This window comes from Haematobia irritans, chromosome 5 (genome assembly GCF_050003625.1).
Source record: "Haematobia irritans isolate KBUSLIRL chromosome 5, ASM5000362v1, whole genome shotgun sequence".
Lineage (NCBI taxonomy): Eukaryota > Metazoa > Arthropoda > Insecta > Diptera > Muscidae > Haematobia > Haematobia irritans.
In genome coordinates this window covers 145,436,797-145,462,405 of record NC_134401.1, presented here as the reverse complement: position 1 = coordinate 145,462,405, position 25,609 = coordinate 145,436,797, and the positions used below count along the sequence as shown (strand labels likewise).

Genomic DNA, 25,609 nt, shown 5'->3' with positions numbered 1-25,609 from the left:
ATTTTGTCAAAATTTTATTTCCTTAGAAAATTTTGTCAAAATTTTATTCCTATAAAATTTGTTTCTCTCAAAATTTTATTTTATAGAAAATTTTGTCAAAATTTTATTTTATAGAAAATTTTGTCAAAATTTTATTTTATAGAAAATTTTGTCAAAATTGTATTTTTATAGGAAAATTTGTCAAAATTTTATTTTTATAGGAAAATTTGTCAAAATTTTATTTTTATAGAATATATTGTCAAAATTTCATTTCTATAGAAAATTTTGTCAAAATTTTATTTCTATAGAAAATTTTATCAAAATTTTATTTCTATAGAAAATTTTGTCAAAATTTCATTTCTATAGAAAATTTTGTCAAAATTTTATTTCTATAGAAAATTTTGTCAAAAGGTTATTTCTCCTCTTTGCAAAATCTACCAAAAACATAAAGAATTCTATAAATCGACCAAAACATAAAGAATTCTACCAAAAATTATAGATTTTTTACTGGTAGGATTCTACTAACTATGGGGCCATAGTTCCACACATTGCAGAAACCGCTTAAAGAAGCTTTGAAACACTCAAAAATATCACCTGCATTAGTAAGAGGAGATAATGCACCGCTGAAAAAGTTTTTGAGTTTTAGATTGAACTAATGAGCCTTTGTATGCAAGGCGGACATGCTAACTATTGCATCATGGTGGCTTTTTAAACCGATATCTCGAGAATGCTAGAGAGAAATGGAGAGCCATAACTCGCATCCGTTATCTCCGAGCCAGTGACATAATAATACCATAATTTACCCCAGCCGAAGTTACCAATGTCATCAACAGCACAAAATCATCCAAGGCTCTGGGCTCCGACAGAATTTCTATGCTCCTGCTCCTCCCCAGTCTTGTGGAGAATTTTAAAGCTGACAACCATCAACATAGATTCCGTAAAGTGCGTAGCCCAACAACGGCTTTGCATGTCATTTCAGCTTATAAAAATAGGGGACTCAACCAGCCTAAGCAGTGTCGCAGCACTGTCCTCGTGGCGCTTAAATTTATCCTCTATTCCATCCCCACCTGACGGCTTTGAGATTGTATCATAGGTTGTATCACAGATTGTACAATCACAGTCCTATTGTTGATGATATATGCGATCGATTGAACATCATCCTGGCTGATCTTACCAGTTATTGCATTGCTATAAATTTAAGGATATTCACCACCAAATCCTCTACCACACTACATGGCGGCAGAAGTTTGCAGGGACTTGAATATCAGAATGGACGCTAGGATGGATCAGACTAAAAACTATCCCAAGATTTTCGGGGTTACATTCGACAGCCTTTTTAAGTTATCTGTCCATACCATTGCAATTTGTGATAATCTTCGTGTTAGAAATAAGGCTCTCATGTCACTTGCCGGCAACACTTGGGGTGCGGACAAATAAACTTTGTTGTCTACCTTTAAGGCAATTGGACGCAGTGTAATAACATACAGATCTGCCAGAACGCCACCCTTAGAACTGCGACAGAAGAAGGAATAATGCATGGTATTTGGTAGGACGAGATGGCAGACCATTAAACGCCTCTACTTACGCCAATGCCATTTATAAAATATATTTGAACAAAATTTTGCAATGAAAAAATTGTAGTCAGCTGTGTCCCTGAAAATAACTTCCTAAATATGCGTTGATTTAAAACTTTGAAGTCAAACTTTTTTCAAGATATGAAGTATAAATCACTGACACTATATAAAAATCAAATATAAAAATTTGAATATAAAATCGGGCCTCTATGACCAAAAGACTACAAGCAGATAACAACCTCACCTATAATATTTTTTTTTAATTTTTTCCAATATTAGAATTTTTAAAATTTTAATTTAAAAAAATATAAACATAAAATTATTTTGGATTTATAAAACATTCCAAACTTTAAATAAAATATATATAACCTTTTTTTTAATAAAGCGTGCATAAAATGTTATACTAAATTCTTTGATTGTTTTCATTTAAGACAGCATTTTTAAAATATGGATATTTGGGTTACTTCTTAGCCTATTTTCTTTTATTAAGTTAAAAAAAAGAAAGTCTCTAAGTTAATATTAATGCCTCAAGACTATAAGGTTCGATTTTGTGTATCAATAGAAAATTTGATTTTAATTTATTACAAGATCCAGTGTAGTGTAGTTTTTTCAGAATTGATAAATAGAGGTGTAGGTGTAGAGCATGCTTAAATAGAAGTGTTTGTGGTTTTAAGTTTTTTTAATTTAATTTAATTTTGTTTGTTTTTTTCTTTTAGTAAAAAGTGCACGTACATAAAATTCTCTCTCAGTATTTGTTTTTTGTTTTTCTTTAGTTATAGATACAAATTGAAGAAAATGTGTGTCTAACTAATACTAAGTAATAGTTATAATAATAAAAAAAGTGTTTAGAACATTCAAAGAGGTCTTATTTTCTCATTTTGAAAAACAAAAATAATTTGCTTTTTTAAAGTACAATAAATTTTACTCTTTACCTTTTTGCAGCTAATATATAATACTCATTATTAAGTAGATAGATAATAATAATAGTAATAATATATGCATATAATATATGTATGTATATGTATATATTTAATTTTTTTTTAAGTGATGATGTCTGTTGACTAAATAGTTGGCAACATGGCTAGCAACATTAACATCTCTGGAGTTACTTGGGTAACTATATTTTTGTTAGTTCTTTTTTTCGATTTTATATTTCATAATATATTTATAATATAATTTGTTTTGTTTTTTATATATTTATAATTGTAATAGTATTTCACTTAAGTTTTTTATTCTTTTTTAGTAACAATAATAGTTAAGTATAGTCATTTAATATTAGTTTTTTTTTTTTTTATATTTAATAGTATCAATAATAATAATATAGTAATAGTTTCACTCATTGAAGTAAAGCTTTTTAAAAAGATCTCAGTAAAATTCTGAAAATTCATTTGCTAAAAACAACTGTGTGTTTATTTATTATTTATATGTATATGGAAGTTAAGAGGAGGATAATGGAGGGAAAAATAGGGGGCCGGAGCATATATTCTTAAGAGAGAAAGGATTTTTATTTTAATGGTTTTATCATAGTGTATAACGGATATTTTTCTATTTCGAAAGATTTTAAAGATTTCGATTTCTTTCATTTATGTAGTATCGTATTTTTGTGTTTCTTTTGTTTTGTTTTTGGTTTTGAATATCTGCTAAGATTATTAAGGGCATAATATAATTTACACTAACAGATTTTAAATTTCATTTCATTGATGATTGTTGTTGTTGATTTATGTCATTATTGACAAGCTCTGTAATGTTTGAGTCATTGTGTAGTAAGGTATCACTGTAAATAGAAGAAATAACAAAAATTGTTAAAAATTTTAATTTGTAATAAATAAATAAATAAATTAAAACAAATATATACAAAAATATATATACGAAAAATGTAGCTTTAGGTTTTGAATTTTCAATAGAAAAAAAATTTGGACCAAAATTTCTATAAAAAAAAAAATTAAGAAAATTTACTATACAAATAAAATTTTAACAAAATTTTCTATAGAAATAAAATTTTGACGAAATTTTCTATTGAAATACAATTTTGACAAGACTTTCTATAGAAATAAAATTTTGCCAAAAAATTTTCTATAGAAATAAAATTTTGCCAAAAATTTTCTATAGAAATAAAATTTTGACACAATGTTCTATAGAAATAAAATTTTGACAAAATTTTCGATAGAAATAAAATTTTGACAAAATTTTCTATAGAAATAAAATTGTGACAAAATTATTTATAGAAATAAAATTTTGACAAAATTTTCTATAGAAATAAAATTTTGACAAAATTTTCTATAGAAATAAAATTTTGACAAAATTTTCTATAGAAATAAAATTTTGACAAAATTTTCTACAGAAATAAAATTTTGACAAATTTTTCTATACAAATAAAATTGTGACAAAATTATCTATAGAAATATAATTTTCACAAACATTTTCTATAGAAATACAATTTTGACACAATTTTCTATGGAAATACAATTTTGACACAATTTGCTATAGAAATCAAATTTTGTCAAAAATTTTCTATAGAAATCAATTTTTCTATCAAAATTTTCTAAAGAAATAAAATATTGACAAAAATTTTCTATAGAAATAAAATTTGGACAAAATTTTCTATGGAAGCAAAATTTTGCAAAAAAAATCTATAGAAATCAAATTTTCTATCAAAATAAAATTTTCTAAAGAAATAAAATATTGACAAAAATTTTCTATAGAAATAAAATTTGGACAAAATTTTATATAAAAAAAAATGTTGACAAAATTTTCTATGGAAGCAAAATTTTGCAAAAAAAATCTATAGAAATCAAATTTTCTATCAAAATAAAATTTTCTAAAGAAATAAAATATTGACAAAAATTTTCTATAGAAATAAAATTTTCACAAAATTTTTTAAAGAAATTAAATTTTGGCAACATTTTCCATAGAAATAAAATTTTGACAAAATTATCTATAGAACTAAAATTTTGACAAAATTTTCTATAGAAATAAAATTTTGACAAAATTTTCTAAAGAAATAAAATTTTGACAAAATTTTCTATAGAAATAGAATTTTGACAAAATTTTCTACAGAAATAAAATTTTGACAAAATTTTCTATACAAATAAAATTGTGACAAAATTATCTATAAAAATAAAATTTTGACAACATTTTCTATAGAAATACAATTTTGACAAAAAATTCTATGGAAATACAATTTTGGCACAATTTTATTTTTATAGAAATAAAATTTGCAAAAAATGTCTATAGACATAAAATTTTGATAAAATATTCTCCAGAAATAAAGTTTTGTTAAAATTTTCTATAGAAATAAAATTTTGACAAAATTTTCTATAAATATAAAATTTTGACAACATTTTCGATAGAAATACAATTTTGACAAAATTTTCTATGGAAGCAAAATTTTGCAAAAAAAAATCTATAGAAATCAAATTTTCTATCAAAATAAAATTTTCTAAAGAAATAAAATATTGACAAAAATTTTCTATAGAAATAAAATTTGGACAAAATTTTCGATAGAAATAAAATTTTGACAAAATTTACTATAGAAAAATTTTCTATAGAAATAAAATTTTGACAAAATTTTCTATAGAAATAAAATTTTGACAAAATGTGAAAAATCTTCTATACAAATAAAATTGTGACAAAGTTATCTATAAAAATAAAATTTTGACAACATTTTCTATAGAAATACAATTTTGACAAAAAATTCTATGGAAATACAATTTTGACAAAATTTGCTATAGAAATCAAATTTTGTCAAAAATTTTCTATAGAAATAAAATTTTGCCAAAAATTATCTATAGAAATAAAATTTTAACAAAATTTTCTATAGAAATAAAATTTTGACAAAATTTTCGATAGGAACAAAATTTTGACAAGATGTTCTATAGAAATAAAGTTTTGACGAAATTTTCTATAGAAATAAAATTTTGACAAAATTTTCTATAGAAATAAAATTTTGACAAAATTTTCGATAGGAACAATTGTGACAAAATTTTCTATAGAAATAAAATTTTGACAAAATTTTCTATAGAAATAAAATTTTGACAAAATTTTCTAGAGAAATAAAATTTTGAAAAAATTTTCTATAGAAATAAAATTTTGACAAAATTTTCTTTAGAAATAAAATTTTGACAAAATTTTCTAGAGAAATAAAATTTTGACAAAATTTTTATAGAAATAAAATGTTCACAAAAATTTCTAAAGAAATAAAATTCGGACAAAAGTTTTATAGAAATAAAATTTAAAAAAAAAATTCTAAAGAAATTAAATTTTAGCTACATTTTCCGTAGAAATAAAATTTTAGCAAATTTTTCTATATCAATAAAATTTGGACAAAATTTTCTATAAATTAAATTTCTTTAAAAATTTAAATTTTTATAGATTATTTTCGGCACGAGTGGCAATCGTTGGATTACCTTAACTTCCTTACCTCTTTTCGATTGGGCAAACAATTTCCGGTTGTCCTTGATACTGCAAGTTTTGAAGGTATTCCGCCCTGCGTTGGTGCACCAGCTTCTCTTTTTCGGCTCGTTCTCTCTGAAGTCTATAGGAAATATAAATGAATTTAAATATATAAATTTTTAATGTTTAAATAATATAATTGTTATAAATAAAAAAATGAATTGCATTTTCAAGGGGAAGGCATGTAATAAACACAATAATAAACACAACAACAAAGTACTGAAATTTCTCTGTTACTCTCATCATCAGTTACTCTCAGTTGTAATGAAATGAAATGAAATGAAATGAGTGAGAGTAATGAAACTACAAGAAACTGTAGGCATATCTCTTTTTGTTGTTGTTGTTTATTGGAGTGCACACACCCTGAAGATGGTATTCAATATGAAAATTATGAAATTTTTGAGAAAAATTAAAACAATAATATAATATACAATAGCATTTTTTTATTAAAACCAACAAAATCGAAGACAAAACCAATAAGAACTACGAGTTAATGGAATCTTTTCCATTTTCTTACCAATGTTGTTAAATTTCCATCCCAAATGCTATGCATAAAATTGTATAATTTAGATTTATAATTAGTTTAAATATTCATGGAGTGTATATAAGCAACCCGAAAGTGATAAAAAAAAAAAAAACTAAAAAGTTTACAATTTATTTATAATAGAAAATTGGAATTTCGAATAATCTATTTTAGAGAGGATTCTAAAACATTAAAGGGTCGTGAAGACAGTATTAGGTTATCAATCAACTAACCCACTGAACACAATGTAAGATACTGAAGCCAAGATTCAGATATAACAGGTTGGCTGATATTATTTTTATATAATACCAACCTTCAAATGATTCGTGTCAAAATTTGACGTCTGTAAGTCAATTAGTTTGTGAGATAGAGCGTCTTTTGTGAAGCAACTTTTGTTATTGTGAAAAAAAAATGGAAAAAAGGAATTTCTTGTTTTGATAAAATACTGTTTTATGAAGGGAAAAAATACGGTGGAAGCAAAAACTTGGCTTGATAATGAGTTTCCGGACTCTGCCCCAGGGAAATCAACAATAATTGATTGGTATGCAAAATTCAAGCGTGATGAAATGAGCACGGAGGACGGTGAACGCAGTGGACGCCCGAAAGAGGTGGTTACCGACGAAAACATCAAAAAAATCCACAAAATGATTTTGAATGACCGTAAAATGAAGTTGATCGAGATTGCAGAGGCCTTATAGATATCAAAGGAACGTGTTGGTCATATCATTCATCAATATTTGGATATGCGGAAGCTCTGTGCAAAATGGGTGCCGCACGAGCTCACATTTGACCAAAAACAACAACGTGTTGATGATTCTGAGCGGTGTTTGCAGCTGTTAACTCGTAATACACCCGAGTTTTTCCGTCGATATGTGACAATGGATGAAACATGGCTCCATCACTACACTTCTGAGTCCAATCGACAGTCGGTTGAGTGGACAGCGACCGGTGAACCGTCTCCGAAGCGTGGAAAGACTCAAAAGTCCGCTGGCAAAGTAATGGCCTCTGTTTTTTGGGATGCGCATGGAATCATTTTTATCGATTATCTTAAGAAGGGAAAAATCATCAACAGTGACTATTATATGGCGTTATTGGAGCGTTTGAAGGTCGAAATCGCGGCCCCATATGAAGAAGAAAAAAGTGTTGTTCCACCAAGACAACGCACCGTGCCACAAGTCATTGAGAACGATGGCAAAAATGCATGAATTGTGCTTCGAATTGCTTCCCCACCCACCGTATTCTCCAGATCTGGCCCCCGGCGACTTTTTCTTGTGCTCAGACCTCAAAAGGATGCTCACAGGGAAAAAAATTTGGCTGCAATGAAGTGGTGATCGCCGAAACTGAGGCCTATTTTGAGGCAAAACCGAAGGAGTACTACCAAAATGGTATCAAAAAATTGGAAGGTCGTTATAATCGTTGTATCGCTCTTGAAAGGAACTATGTTGAACGAATTTTGACAAAAAAAATGTGTTTTTCTTTGTTAGACCGGGGACTTATCAGCCAACCTGTTACGGGCATCTTAATTTTTTCAGACTATTGCCGATATGCGAAACTACAATCTGAGAACTATAATCGCTTTTATTAAGGCTTCGGGGTTGAGGATCTAGGAAAACCTGCGGAGACATTACACAAATATGTTGCCCGAATGATACGAAAAACAAGTGGATAGCGATGGAAAATACATTGATTGGTCAGTATGTTACATGTTTTCGGAATAAATTCTCAAACATTATCTTTAAATAGAGAGAAAAATGATAAAACATAATATTTGTTTTTAGTTTTACTTTTTTCTTTATATGTTTGCTAATATACTGAAGCGCGGCATGACATTTGAAGTATCAATGCTATAAAATAAACCAATACAATGAAGGACATCTGCCTTAAGACAATCGTTTTTAGAATGCATTGCTTCTCATCCTTTCCTTTCCGGGACATCGAAAGAATTTTATCAATGCCTTCTGGAGTCAATGTTTTCAAGTGTTTTACAAAAAAAACTTTGTCACTGAAGATCATGGAAATCTATTATACACAAGGCCAAATGGTCTGTACATAAGCACTCAAGAATTTTTTGAGACACTTCGTTCTTTAGAAAAATTCTTAAAGTGCAAGTATGTTTTCAAAGAGGTTGTAGATCCATCATGGATTTTTAAATTTTATAACTAAAAACTTCGCATTATTATTGAAATTTAAAATTAAGGATAAAACGCCTTACAAAACCAAACAATGTATAAATAATTTAAGAAATACTCACTTAATGCGTGATTGTCGCATGAACTGTTGAATTTTTCTGGCAGCTTGATTTTGTGTAGATTGTGAATAAGTACGTCTGTAACAAAAGATGAAAATTAAATTAAAACAATACAACATTGAATAACATAATGAAGAGACATCCTCCCTCTTCCCCTCAACAAAAAAAAAAACTTACTTTAATGGACCCGAAGGACTAGTCTCCTTGGGTGTGCTACAGGATTGCGGTGAACTATCGTTGTTCTGTTCCTGTTTCGTAAAATTATCAAAAAAGCTTGACAAACATTGTGAATTCGTGCTATCCTGACTATCGCTATTGTGTAACACCGAACCACCAGGTGTCATTATCGAAGTATTTTGAGATTTCTTGAAACGTTTATTTCGACAATATGAACGATAGCCATGCTGTATAACTAAAGCGGCATTGGTCATTTGACGATAATAAGCAAATTGTTTATAGCGGCGATAATAATTCTGGATAACAATGGCGGCGGTACGTTCCTTATTTTGTTCTTCCAATTTTTGGCGGCCCTTATAAGAGCGATAGGCTTTTTGGATACATTTAGCAGCCTCATAAAGTTCTCGTTGTTCAGTATCTAACAAAGGGGGGAATTTTTTTAGATTTTTTTGGGTATTTTCAAAAAATTGTTTATCGGGGGGGGGGGGGGGGGTCTTACCTGTTAAGGTTAATTTCGAGAAATCAGCCTCAAATGGATATTGTGAATTACTGGAGGCATGAAGAAATTCTGTTAGCTGTTTGGTAGATGGCGGTGGACTAGGTGAACTAACCGATGGATCATGACCCAATATGGAATAACTTGCTGGAGATTGTAAAGGCCCCGAACTGGCCGGACTGAGACTAGAACAGGGTGTACTAACTTCATGGTAACGATATGTATGATCGTTAAAATCGAAATTGAATTCATTATCGAAATGGGCATTGGGCAGGGAATCCAATAGGGGATCCATAAAGCTATCATTTAAACCCGATGATTCGGAATTTAAAGGTTCTGTCATGGGACTACCCAAAACCATCATTTCATCAGCCTCATTCTAAAAGAAATAAATGAATTTGTGTTTTAGAAAAAAAACATATTAAAAAGCAAACATTTCATTTTACCTTTATACGTTCTGGCATAGCAGCTATGATATGTTCAGCTAATGTTAAAACTTTGGCATCTGAATCCCCTGGAAAAGTAAAATAATTTATATATATTAGATCTTTTTGAGATTTTATTTGTAAAAACATAAATCAACATCGAAGTAGTAGTAGTAGTAACATTAGCAGAGATACACTTAGAAACAGAGCGAACATGAAAACTACATCGAAATATTAGACAATGAATGATATTTTTGATCGAAAATTAACTATAATGTCTGATGTATGTGTGTACAAAGAATATAGAGAAATTATATGTATATACAAAATATCACTCTGATGATTAAAAACAAAAAAAAATGTTTGTTGGATTTTTATACAAAAATAGGTTAATCAAACAAGTATTCATATAAAAAAACACAAAATGAAGAAGGTTTCGTCCGGCTAGGCCATCATAGTTATATCCCCACTAAGAAGACTACTTATAATTAATCATTTATTTGTGTATCACACTACTACTTATTAGAATTTTATTATTTATGTTTTATTTAATGGAATTTATCTAATTAAAACTACATGGAATGAGTAGAGTATACAGTTTCAGATTTTCACATCTCCTTTAGGAGATGTGTACAAAATTTTGAAAGTTTTCGATTTTTAAAAATTTGAAAAGTCAGCGTTCGACTTTTTATTTATTTATGAAAATTTTACCAAAATAAGTTTTCTGTATAAAAATTAAATTTCTTTGAGAATTGCAATGTTGATTTTTTGGCGTGGTTAGGAATGATGGATTGTTTACTGTTTGGTAAATTGGTAGAAGTCTTGATGTTTTGGTAGATTTTGCGAAATATTCCTCTTCACCTAAGAGATACTTCATAAATTTTATATAGAAATAAAATTTTGACAAAACTTTCTATTGAAATAAAATTTTGACAAAATTTTCTATAGAAATAAAATTTTGACAAAATTTTCTATAGAAATAAAATGTTGACAAAATTTTCTATAGCAGGTTGGCTGATAAGTCCCCTGTCTAACAAAGTAAAACACATTTTTTTGTCAAAATTCGTTTTTATACCCACCATCATAGAATGGTGACGGGGTATAATAAGTTTGTCATTCCGTTTGTAACGCATCGAAATATCGATTTCCGACTATATAAAGTATATATATTCTTGATCAGGGAGAAATTCTAAGACGATATAAGCATGTCCGTCTGTCTGTCTGGCTGTCTGTTGTAATCACGCTACAGCATTCAATAATGGAGCTATCGTCCTGAAATTTGGCACAGAATCGTCTTTTGTCTGCGCGAAGGTCAAGTTCGAAGATGGGCTATATCGGGCCATGTTTTGGTATAGCCCCCATATAAACCGACCTCCCGATTTGGGGTCTTTCGCTTATAGAAACCGTAGTTTTCATCCAATTTGCGCGAAATTGAAAATCTAGAGATATTTTGGGACCTTGAAGAGGTGTGCTAAAAATGGTGAGTGTCGGTCCATGTATTGGTATAGCCCCCATATAATCCGACCTCCCGATTTGGGGTCTTTCGCTTATAGAAACCGTAGTTTTCATCCAATTTGCGCGAAATTGAAAATCTAGAGTTATTTTGGGACCTTGAAGAGGTGTGCCAAAAATGGTGAGTATCGGTCCATGGTTTGGTATAGCCCCCATATAAACCGACCTCCCGATTTGGGGTCTTTCGCTTATAGAAACCGTAGTTTTCATCCAATTTGCGCGAAATTGAAAATCTAGAGATATTTTGGGACCTTGAAGAGGTGTGCCAAAAATGGTGAGTGTCGGTCCATGTTTTGGTATAGCCCCCATATAAACCGACCTCCCGATTTTACTTCTTGGGCTTATAGAAACCGTAGTTTTTATCCAATTTGCCTGAAATTGGAAATCTAGAGGTATTTTTGGGCCATAAAGAGGTGTGCCGAAAACGGTTAGTATCGGTCGGTATTTTAGTATAGCCCCCATAAGAACGATTTCCCGATTTAACTCCTTAGGTTTCTAGAAACCGTAGTTTTTATCCGATTTGCCTGAAATTGTAAATATTCTCGTATTTAAGGCTCACAAAAACGTGTATCGGATTAAGTTTTTATCGGTCCATTTGGTAATGCCTCCATATAGACCAATTTCACTTCTTGTGAGTATAGAAGGCGCACTGATCATGAAAATTGCTTGAAACTCAATGTAAAATTTCCAGATTTTATTTTTCGGGTGAAAAATCTACAGATTTAAAATTTCAAATCAAGACGTTATTTTATAATTTTCTTGCACACTTACAAGAGATGTTAATGATTCCTCTAAAACTCAAACAAAAATGGTTCTTATAAATCCCGAATCTGATATAGTCCTCATAGGTGAAATCTTTAAATGTATCTTCGGGAAGTGTCCTCAAGTCCTCAAGCCCTCCTGAAATTTCAAAGGAAATCCTAATATTTGGTTCATGGTGGTGGGTATTTAAGATTCGGCCCGGCCGAACTTACTGCTGTATATACTTGTTATTATTCAACATAGTTCCCTCAAGAGCGATACAACGATCACAACGACCTTCCAATTTTTATACCCTGCTCCACACTGTGGAACAGGGTATTATAAGTTAGTGCATATGTTTGCAACACCCAGAAGTAGACGAGATAGACACATCGTGTCTTTGGCAAAAATGCTCAGGGTGGGCTCTTGAGTCGATATAGCGATGTCCGTCTGTCCGTCTGTCCGTGAACACATTTTTGTAATCAAAGTCTAGGTAGCAGTTTCTATCCAATCGACTTCAAATTTGGCACAAGTATGTGTTTTGGCTCAGAATAGAACCCTATTTATTTTGGAAGAAATCGGTTCAGATTTAGATATAGCTCCCATATATATCTTTCGACCGATATGGACTTATATGGCCCCAGAAGCCAGAGTTTTACCCTAATTTGCTTAAAATTTTGCACAAGAAGAACAATTAACACTATAGTCAAGTGCGCCAAATTTCATTGAAATCGTTTCAGATTTAGATATATCTCCCATATATAGCTTTCGCTCGATTTACACTCATATGACCACAGAGGCCAATTTTTAACTCAGATTTAGTTGAAATTTTGCACAGGGAGTAGAATTAGCATTGTAGCTATGCGTGACAAATTTGGTTGAAATCGGTTCAGATTTAGAAATAGCTCCCATATATATGTTTTTCTGATTTCGACAAAAATGGTCAAAATACCAACGTTTTTTTTCGCCACTGCTTAGTCAAAAAGTTGTAAAAACGACTCTAATTTTCCTAAATTTCTAATACATATATATCTAGCGATAAATCATAAATAAACTTTTGCGAAGTTTCCTTAAAATTGCTTCAGATTTAAATGTTTTCCATATTTTTTTTATTAACATTGTGTTCCACCCTAGTGCGTTAGCCGACTTAAATTTTGAGTCTATAGATTTTGTAGAAGTCTATCAAATTCTGTCAAGATCGAGTGATATTTAAATGTATGTATTTGGGACAAACCTTTATATGTAGCCCCCAACACATTTGACGGATGTGATATGGTATCGAAAATTTAGATCTACAAAGTGGTGCAGGGTATAATATAGTCGGCCCCGCCCGACTTAAGACTTTCCTTACTTGTTATATATTATATATAACAAGTAAGGAAATGATTCGTGTCAAAATTTGACCTCTGTAAGTCAATTAGTTTGTGAGATAGAGCGTCTTTGTGAAGCAACTTTTGTTATTGTGAAAAAAATGGAAAAAAAGGAATTTCGTGTTTTGATAAAATACTGTTTTCTGAAGGGAAAAAATACGGTGGAAGCAAAATCTTGGCTTGATAATGAGTTTCCCGACTCTGGCCCAGGGGAATCAACAATAATTGAATGGTATGCAAAATTCAAGCGTGGTGAAATGGACACGGAACGGTGAACGCAGTGGACACTCGAAAGAGGTGGTTACCACAAAATGATTTTGAATGACCGTAAAATGAAGTTGATCGAGATTGCAGAGGCCTTAAAGATATCAAAGGAACGTGTTGGTCATATCATTCATCAATATTTGGATATGCGGAAGCTCTGTGCAAAATGGGTACCGCGCGAGCTCACATTTGACCAAAAACAACAACGTGTTGATGATTCTGAGCGGTGTTTGCAGCTGTTAACTCGCAATACACCCGAGTTTTTCCGTCGATATGTGACAATGGATGAAACATGGCTCCATCACTACACTTCTGAGTCCAATCGACAGTCGGTTGAGAGGACAGCGACCGGTGAACCGTCTCCGAAGCGTAGAAAGACTGAAAAGTCCGCTGCCAAAGTAATGGCCTCTGTTTTTTGGGATGCGCATGGAATCATTTTTATCGATTATCTTGAGAAGGGAAAAACCATCAACAGTGACTATTATATGGCGTTATTGGAGCGTTTGAAGGTCGAAATCGCGGCAAAACAGCCCCATATGAAGAAGAAAAAAGTGTTGTTCCACCAAGACAACGCACCGTGCCACAAGTCAATGAGAACGATGGCAAAAATTCATGAATTGGGCTTCGAATTGCTTCCCCACCCACCGTATTCTCCAGATCTGGCCCCCAGCGACTTTTTCTTGTTCTCAGACCTCAAAAGGATGCTCGCAGGGAAAAAATTTGGCTGCAATGAAGAGGTGATCGCCGAAACTGAGGCCAAATGGTATCAAAAAATTGGAAGGTTGTTATAATCGTTGTATCGCTCTTGAAGAGAACTATGTTGAATAATAACAAAGTCTAGAGTCGGGCGGGGCCGAATATATTACACCCTGCACCACTTTGTAGATCTAAATTTTCGATACCATATTACATCCGTCAAATGTGTTGGGTGTTATATATAAAGGTTTGTCCCAAATACATACATTTAAATATCACTCGATTTGGACAGAATTTGATACTTTTACAAAATCTATAGACTCAAAATTTAAGTTGGCTAATGCACTAGGGTGGAACACAATTTTAGTAAAAAATAAATATGGGAAACATTTAAATCTGAAGCAATTTTAAGGAAACTTCGCAAAAGTTTATTTATGATTTATCGCTCGATGTATATGTATTAGAAGTTTAGAAAAATTAGAGTCATTTTTACAACTTTTCGACTAAGCAGTGGCGATTTTACAAGGAAAATTTTGGTATTTTGACCATTTTTGTCGAAATCAGAAAAACATACATATGGGAGCTATATCTAAATCTGAACCGATTTCAACCAAATTTGGCACACATGACTATATTACTAATTGCACTCCTAGTGCAAAATTTCACCAAATTGGGCCAAAACTCTGGCTTCTGGGGCCATATAAGTCCATATCGGGCGAAAAATATATATGAAAGCTATATCTAAATCTGAACCGATTTCAATCAAATTTGGCACACATGACTATACTACCAATTGTACTCCTTGTGCAAAATTTCAAGCTAATGGGGATAAAACTCTGGCTTCTGGGTCCATATAAGTGCATATCGGGCGAAAGATATATATATGGGAGCTATATCTAAATCTGAACCGATTTCAATCAAATTTGGCACGCATAGCTACAATGCTAAATCTATTCCCTTTGCAAAATTTCAACCAAATTGGGCCAAAACTCTGGCTTCTGGGCCCATATAAGTCCATATCGCGCGAAAAATATATATGGAAGCTATATCTAAATCTGAACCGATTTCAATCATATTTGGCACACATGACTATACTACTAATTGTACTCTTTGTGCAAAATTTCAAGCTAATCGGGATAAAACTCTGGCTTCTGGGCCCATATAAGTGCATATCGGGCGAAAGATATATATGGGAGCTATATCTAAATATGAACCGATTTCAACTAAATTTAGCACACATGACTATATTACTAATTGTACTCCTAGTGCAAAATTTCAACCAAATTGGGCCAAAACTCTGGCTTTTAGGACCATATTAATCCATATCGGGAGAAAAATATATATGGGAGCTATATCTAAATCTGAACCGATTTCAATCAAATTTTGCACACTTGACTATACGACTAAGTGTTATGTTTGTACAAAATCGGTATAAAACTCTGGCTGATGGGTCCATATTAGTGCATATCGGGCGAATGATATATATGGGAGCAATAGGGTTCTATTCTTACCCAAATTAGGAACATGTGCCAAATTTGAAGGCGATTGGACTTAAATTGCGACCTAGACTTTGATCACAAAAATGTGTTCACAGACAGACGGACATGTTTATATCGACTCAGGGACCCACCCTGAGCATTATTGCCAAAGACACCATGTGTCTATCTCGTCTCCTTCTGGGTGTTACAAACATATGCACTAACTTATAATACCCTGTTCCACAGTGTGGCGCAGGGTATAAAAACGAATTTTGACAAAAAATGTGTTTTTCTTTGTTAGACCTGGGACTTATCAGCCAACCTGTTACTTAATAAATTTTGTATAGAAATAAAATTTTGACAAAATTTTCTATAGAACTAAAATTTTGACAAAATTTTCTATAGAAATAAAATTTTGACAAAATTTTCTATAGAAATAAAATTTTGACAAAATTTTCATACAGAAATAAAATTTTGACAAAATTTTCTATAGAAATAAAATTTTGACAAAATTTTCTATAGAAATAAAATTTTGACAAAATTTTCTATAGAAATAAAATTTTGACAAAATTTCCATACAGAAATAAAATTTTGACAAAATTTTCGTACAGAAATAAAATTTTGACAAAATTTTCTATAGAAATAAAATTTTGACAAAATTTTCTATATATTCTATATTCTATATAAATATAATTTTGACAAAATTTTCAATAGAAATAAAATTTTGACAAAATTTTTTATAGAAATAAAATTTTGACAAAATGTTTTATATTATATTCTATACTCAAGGCACAACTTTAAAAGAACTTCCAAAAATGCTCTCTCAAAGATGTTCTTTATTTTAACTGCACAGGAAGTTCATTTGAGTCTATTTTTTTTATAACCCGCCTTTTTCATATTTTTAAAGGGAAATTTATTTTTATTTGTTTCAAATAGGTTAAAAACATATGAAGAATTAATAAAATGGTACAAATTACATAAGTTTAGCCGAAAAAAATGTTAAATCCTTGAATTTTTGAAAATTCCATCCAAGCGTTATAATGCATTAAAATTCATAAAAAATTTTCTATAGAAATAAAATGTTGACAAAATTTTCTATAGAAAAACAATTAATAAAATATATAAATATATGTTATAGAAATAAAATTTTGAATAAAATTTTCAAATCAAAAACTGCAAAATATTTTTTTTTATTTGGTAAAATTTTCTTCAAGATTTTGTAGATTATCTTTGGATAGAGTGGCAACCGTGTCTAGGACTCATCTTTAAGAAGATATGAATAAAATACATTTTCAAAGACAACATTGGAAGTCGATTTAAATTAAAATTATCTTAGTAGTTTATGAGGATTACAAAGAGTCGTTTTCGGGTCTATTTTGACAAAATGTCGAATAACGTTTCGAATAGTTTATTAAATCTGAAGTTATTGCCATAACCGAAGCAGAGAAAACCTGAAAGTATTTTCGAAGTGGTCGCTATCAGCAAACTTGGGAACGGTCCTGTGACACGGCTGGGCTGATTGAGTTCCCTATTTATGTATGCTGAAATGACATGCAAAGCAGTGGTCGTAGTATGTACTTTGCGGAATTCATCTTGATCATTGGCAGCTGGAAAATTGTCCACAAGGCTGGGGAGGAGTAGTGCCTCAAGTGTCGTGGCTACTGGCGAGAGAAGCAACCCTCGTATAAGTAAAGAAATAAAATCAAATGAACATCCCAAAAGTTTTTAAAACCTAAAAATAATAGGAATTGTTTTTTCCTAGACCGTTAAACACAAGAATCTAACATCAGGCATCGACTGTTGGTTTTGAGTAGACTTTTTCTTATCGTTGTATAATAAACTTAATTAAAATCTAATTTATATTGATATTCATATGATATGATTAAACATTTATGTGAACGTTTAAAACAAATAAAATAAAGAAATGTATGACACAATATTAAGTTACACATGAATTAACGAATATCCAATAAATTCTCAAAAATATCGGTTAAAATAAAAGTTTATATGATATCTTGGGATATGTATGGAATTTAAGTAAAATCATAGAGATAACAATGACTTTGTGGGAAATATAATTTGTAAGCACATCATACACAAAATTAACACATACATGAATGGTACAAAAATAACTCACACTCACATACATACATGTATACATACACATGAAATATGAATATAATATTACAACATAAAATTAACACAATTTTACAACAAATATAAAAACGAATTATACAAATATATAATTTTATTTGTTATTTATAAATCTGCTTCATTTTAGTAACTTTTTTTATTTCCAAAATAATTGTACATATAACACAATATTTAGTTATTTTTATTTTTTGTATCATATTTTATGATTTTGTTAGTACTAGCAGTTTAAACAGTAATATAAAATATCCATCAATGATATTGTAATTATACTATATAGAAATGCTTGTACGAATATGTACGAGGTAATAAAACGAGTACATGTTGTTTGGTTTTTCGGGGCAATTTTTAGTATTGATTAGCTTTGCTTTTGATTATTTAGAATGTTTTGTATTTGTTAACAATCGTTTCGGGTTCGTTTTGTTCAAATGTAATAACAATTAACAGATAACAGGTGATAGTGAGAGAGCGAGACAGAGATATATGTAGGAGAAAAAAACAAAATAATTAACTGACCTACAACACCATCGATATTTTTATTGGGCATTGTAACAACATCGTTACAACAATCATCATTATCAATCGTTGATGTATCGTCATCATCGTGACTTTTGTCTGGTAAAGGACTTGCATCACCAGTTGATACTTCGCCTAATTTTGCAATTCAATAATAATTAATAATAATTTTGATCAATTTCATTCACAATAGATTGTAATTAAAATAAAAGAAATTATTAATAATATATAAAAAATAAAAACACATCAAACAAATCAATAAAAATTAAACAAAAAAATAATAAAACAATAAATAAATCATAATAAAATTGTATATTTATTTTCATTTGGTCTTGATGAAATTGAAAGAAGTTTCGTTTTTATGTCTGAATATTAATGGTTAAAGTGAAAGTTGGAAAAAAAGTTTCAGGAAATGTTTTTTTCTTTTTCCATAGAGTGATTCTGTTTTTGCTTTTTTTTTGTATACTTACATAAGGCAAAATCCATTTTCCTTAAGGGCGATAACAAAGAATTCGTTGTGTTTGTAGGTGCTGCAATTGAATCCAATGATGATTCAATGGAATTACCACCATAATTGTCATGTGCATCAAGACTGTAAGTAAATACAAGTTGAATGAATATAGCAAACTTATAGTCTAAAATCTCTACTATTGTCTTACCTATGTAACCGTGTTAAATCCTTAAAAGTTTTCACTGGTTTACTTCGTATATCCATACTTATACCGCTATCAATGGAAGATCGCTTCGAGAAACGACTGCTATTTGGGGGACTTTGATTGCTGTAAAGGAAAAAATAATATATAATAAATAAAATAGAACTTTGACAAAATTTTCAATAGAAATAAAATTTTAACAAAATTTTCAATAGAAATAAAATTTTAACAAAATTTTCTATAGAAATAAAATTTTGACAAAATTTTCTATAGAAATAAAATTTTGACAAAATTTTCTATAGAAATAAAATTTTGACAAAATTTTCTATAGAAATAAAATTTTGACAAAATTTTCTATAGAAATAACATTTTGACAAAATTTTCTATAGAAATAACATTTTGACAAAATTTTCTATAGAAATAAAATTCTAACATAATTTTCTATAGAAATAAAATATTAACAAAATTTTCTATAGAAATAAAATTTTGACAAAAATTTCTATAAAAATACAATTTTTGACAAAAATTTGCTATAGAAATACAATTTTGACAAAATTTTCTATAGAAATAAAATTTTGACAAAATTTTCTATAGAAATAAAATTTTAACAAAATTCCCTTTAGAAATAAAATTTGGATGAAATTTTCTATAGAAATTAAAATTTGATAACATTTTCTTTAGAAATTTTGACAAAATTGTGGCAAAATATTCTATAAATAAAATTTTGACAAAATATTCTATAGACATAAAATTTTAACAAAATTTTCTATAGAAATAAAAGTCTGTCAAAATTTTCTATAGAAATACAAAAATATTCTATAGAAATAAAATTTTGACAAAAATTTCTGTAGAAATAAAATGTTGACAAAATATTCTATAGACATAAAATGTTAACAAACATTTCTGTAGAAATAAAACTTTGATCAAATTTTCTATAGAAATAAATTTTGACAAAATTATCTTTAGAAGTAAAATTTTAACAAAATTTTCTATAGAACTAAAATTTGGACACAATTTTCTATAGAAATAAAATTTTGGAAAAATTTTCTATAGAATTAAAATTTGGACAAAATTTTCTATAGAAATAAAATTGTCATTTCCAGTTTGGAATCGTGACAAAATTTTCTACAGAAATTAAATTTTGACAAAATTTTCTATAGAAATAAAATTTGGACAAAATTTTCTATAGAAACATAATTTTGGAAAAATTTTCTATAAAAATAAAATTTTGACAAAATTTTTTATAGAAGTACAATTTTGACAAAATGTTCTATAGAAATACAATTTTGACAACATTTTCTACAAAAATAAAATTTTGACAAAATTTTCTATAGAAATAAAATTTTGACAAAATCTTCTATAAAATAAAATTTTGACAAAATTTTCTATAGAAGTCCAATTTTGACAAAATGTTCTATAGAAATACAATTTTGACAAAATTTTCTACAGAAATAAAATTTTGACAAAATTTTCTATAGAAATAAAATCTTGACAAAATTGTGACAAACTATTCTATAGAAATAAAATTGTGACAAAATATTCTATAGATATAAAATTTTGCAAACATTTTCTATAGAAATATAATTTTCATTTCATTTTGGAATATTGACAAAATTTTCTATATAAATAAAATTTTTACAAAATTTTCTATAAAAATAAAATTTTGACAGAAATTGAATAAAATTTGGACAAAATTTTCTATAGAAATAAAATTTTGGAAAAATTTTCTATAGAAATAAAATTTGGACTAAATTTTTTATAGAAATAAAATTTTCATTTCATTTTGGAATCTTGACAAAATTTTCTATAGAATTAAAATTTGGACAAAATTTTCTATAGAAATATAAATTTTGTCAAAATTTTATATAGAAATAAAATTTTGACAAAATTTTCTATAAAAATAAAATTTTTGAAAAAATTTGCTATAGAAATACAATTTTGACAAAATCTTCTATTGAAATAAAATTTTGACAACATTTTCTATGGAAACAAAATTTTCTATAGAAATAAAATTTTGGTAAAATTTTCTATAGAAATAAAATTTTGACAAAATTTTTTATAGAAATAAAATTTTCATTTCATTTTGGAAAAATTTTCGATAGAAATAAAATTGTCATTTCATTTTGGAATCTTGACAACATTTTCTACAGAAATATAAATTTTGTAAAAATTTTCTATAAAAATAAAATTTTGACAAAATTTGCTATAGAAATACAATTTTGACAGAATCTTCTATAGAAATACAAATTTTTGACAAATTTGACAAATTTTTGACAAATTTTTCTATATAAATACAATTCTGACAAATTTTTCTACATAAATAAAATTTTTACAAAATTTTCCATAGAAATAAAATTTTGACAAAATTTTCTATAGAAATAAAATCTTGACAAAATTGTGACAAAATATTCTATAGAAATAAAATTGTGACAAAATATTCTATAGATATAAAATTTTGCAAACATTTTCTATAAAAATATAATTTTCATTTCATTTTGGAATCTTGACAAAATTTTCTATATAAATAAAATTTTTACAAAATTTTCTATAGAAATAAAATTTTGACAGAAATTTCTATAGAAATAAAATTTTGACAAAATTTTTTATTGAATAAAGTTTAGACAAAATTTTCTATTGAATAAAATTTGGACAAAATTTTCTATTGAATAAAATTTGGACAAAATTTTCTATAGAATAACATTTCCTATAGAACTAAAATTTAAAATTTTAATAACATTATCTATAGAAAAAAAAATTTACAAAATTTTCTATAGGAATAAAATCTTGACAAAATTGTGACAAATTATTCTATAGAAATAAAATTTTGACAAAACATTCTATAGATACAAAATTTTGCAAACATTTTCTATAGAAATATAATTTTCATTTCATTTTGGAATCTTGACAAAATATTCTATATAAATAAAATTTTTACAAAATTTTCTATAGAATAAAATTTTGACAAAATTTTCTATAGAAATAAAATTATAATAACATTTTCTATAGAAAAAAAAAAATTAACAAAATTTTCTATAGAAATAAAATCTTGACAAAATTTTCTATAGAAATAAAATTTTCACAAAATTGTCTTTAGAAATAAAATTTTGATAAAATTTTCAATCAAAATCAAAATAAGAGACGCACAAAATAAAACTTGGAAATTGCGTAAGGAGTGAAAGGTCGGGAATCCATTAAACCTTGATTTGTTGCAAGAAAAAAGTCTAAAGTCTCAAACTCTAAGGTCAACAACTCCAAATCTAATTTTCAAATTTTAGAAAAATTTGTCGAAACATCCTGATAAATCACTAATCGACCGCTAAGACATGCGAGCACTTTGCAGCACTATATCTTCTACGTGACGGATCAATACAGAATCTGAAATACCTCGGAGATGAGTAACATATACGAATAGGGGATATCCTCTTTCTCTACCCATACAAAATGTGAACGTCCCGGTCAGAGAACGGCTGCGATCTACCGCAACCGACCAGTGTATTTAGTAAACACCAATATTTACAATCTTAAAACACCAATTGGTAAAAAAAAAATTTCAACCACCAATATCCGATGCAACCGACGACTGCCGGTGTTTGTTAGTATGAGTGTTAGTCTCTCGAAAACACCGTAGTAAAGCAATCACACAAATTGGTTACCCATATCTCAGCAGTTTGGTATTCTCTTATTTGGTACTCTCTCAATTCTCTTCAGCTAATGCCAACTGCTGGTAATTGGTGTTGTTGAGTGCAATCACATTTAAGTGCCACACTCGTTTTTTGTTTACCGAGCATTGTTACGATGTCGATTGGTTTAAGATTGCAAGACACTGCATACGAACATTGTTATATACTAGTGGTGTTTTTATTTTCGCATTTGTATCAATGTAAATCGCATTGGTATCTTACTCACTGCCACCGGCATTTTGTGGGTAAGATTGCAATACGAAAAAAAAAGCCACCGGTTGCAGTTATCTGGTCCCGGTATTATTCTTACCTGCTCACTGCTACGGGTCTTAAAAATACACCATCATGGCTACGTTGTGATGGATCAGATGTATCGAAAACTGTAAATGATGGATTATCATCACCATCGTCGTTGCTTAGCTAAAATGAAAAACCAATTTTATTTCGATTACAATAAAAAAAAAAAACAAAAACAGAAAATATTTCCACAATAACATACCGAATATTTGTTGAGATTAATGGACAAACTGCTCAGGGACCCTCTACTTTGTTTCTTTTGACGCTCATGTTCCAGACGATACAGTTCAGAGACTAGCAATTTATGACTGGAAATAAAAAGAAAAGGAATAAAAAAATTAATTTTTGAATTTAATTTTTAGATAAAAACACAAAATTCTTACCCCTTTGCATGGGCCACATCCAATGGTGTCTGCTGGTTATGATTTTTAATTTTCAAAGCATTTTGATTCCATTTATATAAGAGAATGACAGTCTCCAAATGACCACGAGAACAAGCCCAAGTCTTTAATTGAAGAAAAAAAATCAATATCAATTCATTAGGCCTATTTGGGAAATGCACCTTGAACTTACCATTGGTGTATAACCATGAGCATCCTGACTGAATGCATCAATTTCGGTTTCCAAAATGATATGAGGATTTTCCGAGCGCCAAGTCAATAGGGCACACACAAGTTTATTATAGCCCAAAGCGGCAGCTAAATGCAAAAGGGTCATGCCTTTATAACCAGTATTCCAACCGGCGCCACTTGAGCCATTACTGCTTTGCCATGTCATTTTCGTCAATTGATGACAATAGTTCACCAATTTCTCTTCCAAATTACCTTGTAAAGAGAAAATTTGTTGTGTTGCTGGTAGAATGTCAACATTTTCCGTTTTTGGCTGTAGAGATTCTTCAATTGTCGTTAGGCGATTGAATAACGAGAATTTGTACAAACACTCATTGGTATTGGCATCAAAGGGAGCCTCTTGACAGGCAGACATTTTATATTCGAACATAACGGAATCGGATATGACAAAACCATCGAGGGACACTTGCATTGTGGCATAGCCTACTTCATGGGATGGGCAATAGCAGCGTAGAACACCTTCTTGAATCAATACCGTGGGCACTGGTTGTGAGTCAAATAGAATGGTATAATGACAATCCATGGACCATGGGCCAGCTACTAAAACTTTAACACCACCTTCGGGATATGACCAATCGGGACTAAAATCACAAATTTTTAAGAATTTTTTATCACCCGACTCATCGGTATGAGTCGCGACTCCAGTTTCATAAAGTGAAAGACTATTTTGCATATGGTTTGAGGGAGGAGGAGGAGGATGTGAGCATGACTCCACTGAGGATTCTGCATGATGTTGATGATGATGATGATGATGGGCACTAACACCATTTGCTGCCTGCTCCAAAGCTGTATTCGACAAGGCCTGCTTATCATCTAAATCCAATTCGGGAAATTCCACGAGCATATCAAATGCATCTAAATGAGCAAATACATCATCGGTGTCTTCATCATCAGCATCGGCACCACCACCACCACCAGCTGACAATTGATCGCCATCGCATTGACTTGTAACTATGGGACTTATACCGTCCACTACACCATCATTTGAATGACCACCAGTTGCACCACTACCTCCGGCCCCAACTGCGCTTCCCATAAAATCTAATGATGTTAATAGAGTGTTCTCATTGGGCATATTGGCTATTAGGGTCCTTTGTATATCCTCATGCGACAAATCTAAGGTCTCATTAAAGAAACCCATGGTATCATGTAATTCTGTTGGATTTCTCTCCGGTTGACCTGACTGTTGTTCCATATGTTGACCACCTTCGGTGAGAGCCTCAAATCCTATGGTATTAGGATTTGCCATATTATTGTTGTTGCTGCTGTTGTTGTTGTTGTGTAAATTATCATTGTTGTTATCTGTGGTATGGTTTGTATTGGAGTTGGGAGTTTGATTACTAACGGACATCACGGAATTGTTACAATTGGAAGCTTCGGATGCTGCACAACCTGTTGGATTCTTATTAATATTACAATTGTTGAAGTCATCTAATTGATTGTTCCTGTTGTTGTTATCAGTTATTTTATTGTTGTTGTTGTTGTTGTTGCTATTGTTATTATTATTGGAAGTTTTCATCTCGTTGTTCGAAGACGTCTGCAAGGGAGAGGAAGAGAGAGAGAGTTAGTATGGCAATTAAATACATGGAGACAATTGAGATCGTCTGGGCTTATTATAATCCTTCTGATTGGAAAGCTTTTCAATGTTGAAAATAACTTCAAAATCACACACTTTTCCATTTGGTCGTTGTATTACATGTGAAACTTTGAAACACGCAGTACTGGTGACATTACTGAGAGAGGATAGA

At 29.7% G+C, this 25,609-nt stretch overlaps 1 protein-coding gene across 4 annotated transcripts in view; it reads right to left on the bottom strand.

The window, feature by feature from the left end:
• Positions 1-2,936: 2,936 nt before the first annotated feature.
• The window catches only part of Camta (Calmodulin-binding transcription activator), a 283,055-nt gene continuing 260,382 nt past the window's right edge, over positions 2,937-25,609 (bottom strand). For 2 of the 4 annotated variants that reach the window (XM_075309042.1, XM_075309044.1), the window contains 13 exons: positions 23,806-25,398; positions 23,616-23,737; positions 23,435-23,540; positions 23,246-23,355; positions 19,262-19,381; positions 19,073-19,194; positions 18,603-18,737; positions 9,896-9,963; positions 9,453-9,828; positions 8,954-9,371; positions 8,780-8,854; positions 5,974-6,087; positions 2,937-3,327 (listed from right to left, as the gene is read on the bottom strand). In XM_075309042.1, the coding sequence (XP_075165157.1) occupies positions 3,243-3,327; positions 5,974-6,087; positions 8,780-8,854; positions 8,954-9,371; positions 9,453-9,828; positions 9,896-9,963; positions 18,603-18,737; positions 19,073-19,194; positions 19,262-19,381; positions 23,246-23,355; positions 23,435-23,540; positions 23,616-23,737; positions 23,806-25,398 (3,444 nt within the window). In that variant the 3' untranslated portion in view covers positions 2,937-3,242. The remainder of the gene's footprint in view (positions 3,328-5,973; positions 6,088-8,779; positions 8,855-8,953; positions 9,372-9,452; positions 9,829-9,895; positions 9,964-18,602; positions 18,738-19,072; positions 19,195-19,261; positions 19,382-23,245; positions 23,356-23,434; positions 23,541-23,615; positions 23,738-23,805; positions 25,399-25,609) is intronic. The other 2 variants (XM_075309043.1, XM_075309045.1) reach the window with 1 other exon arrangement.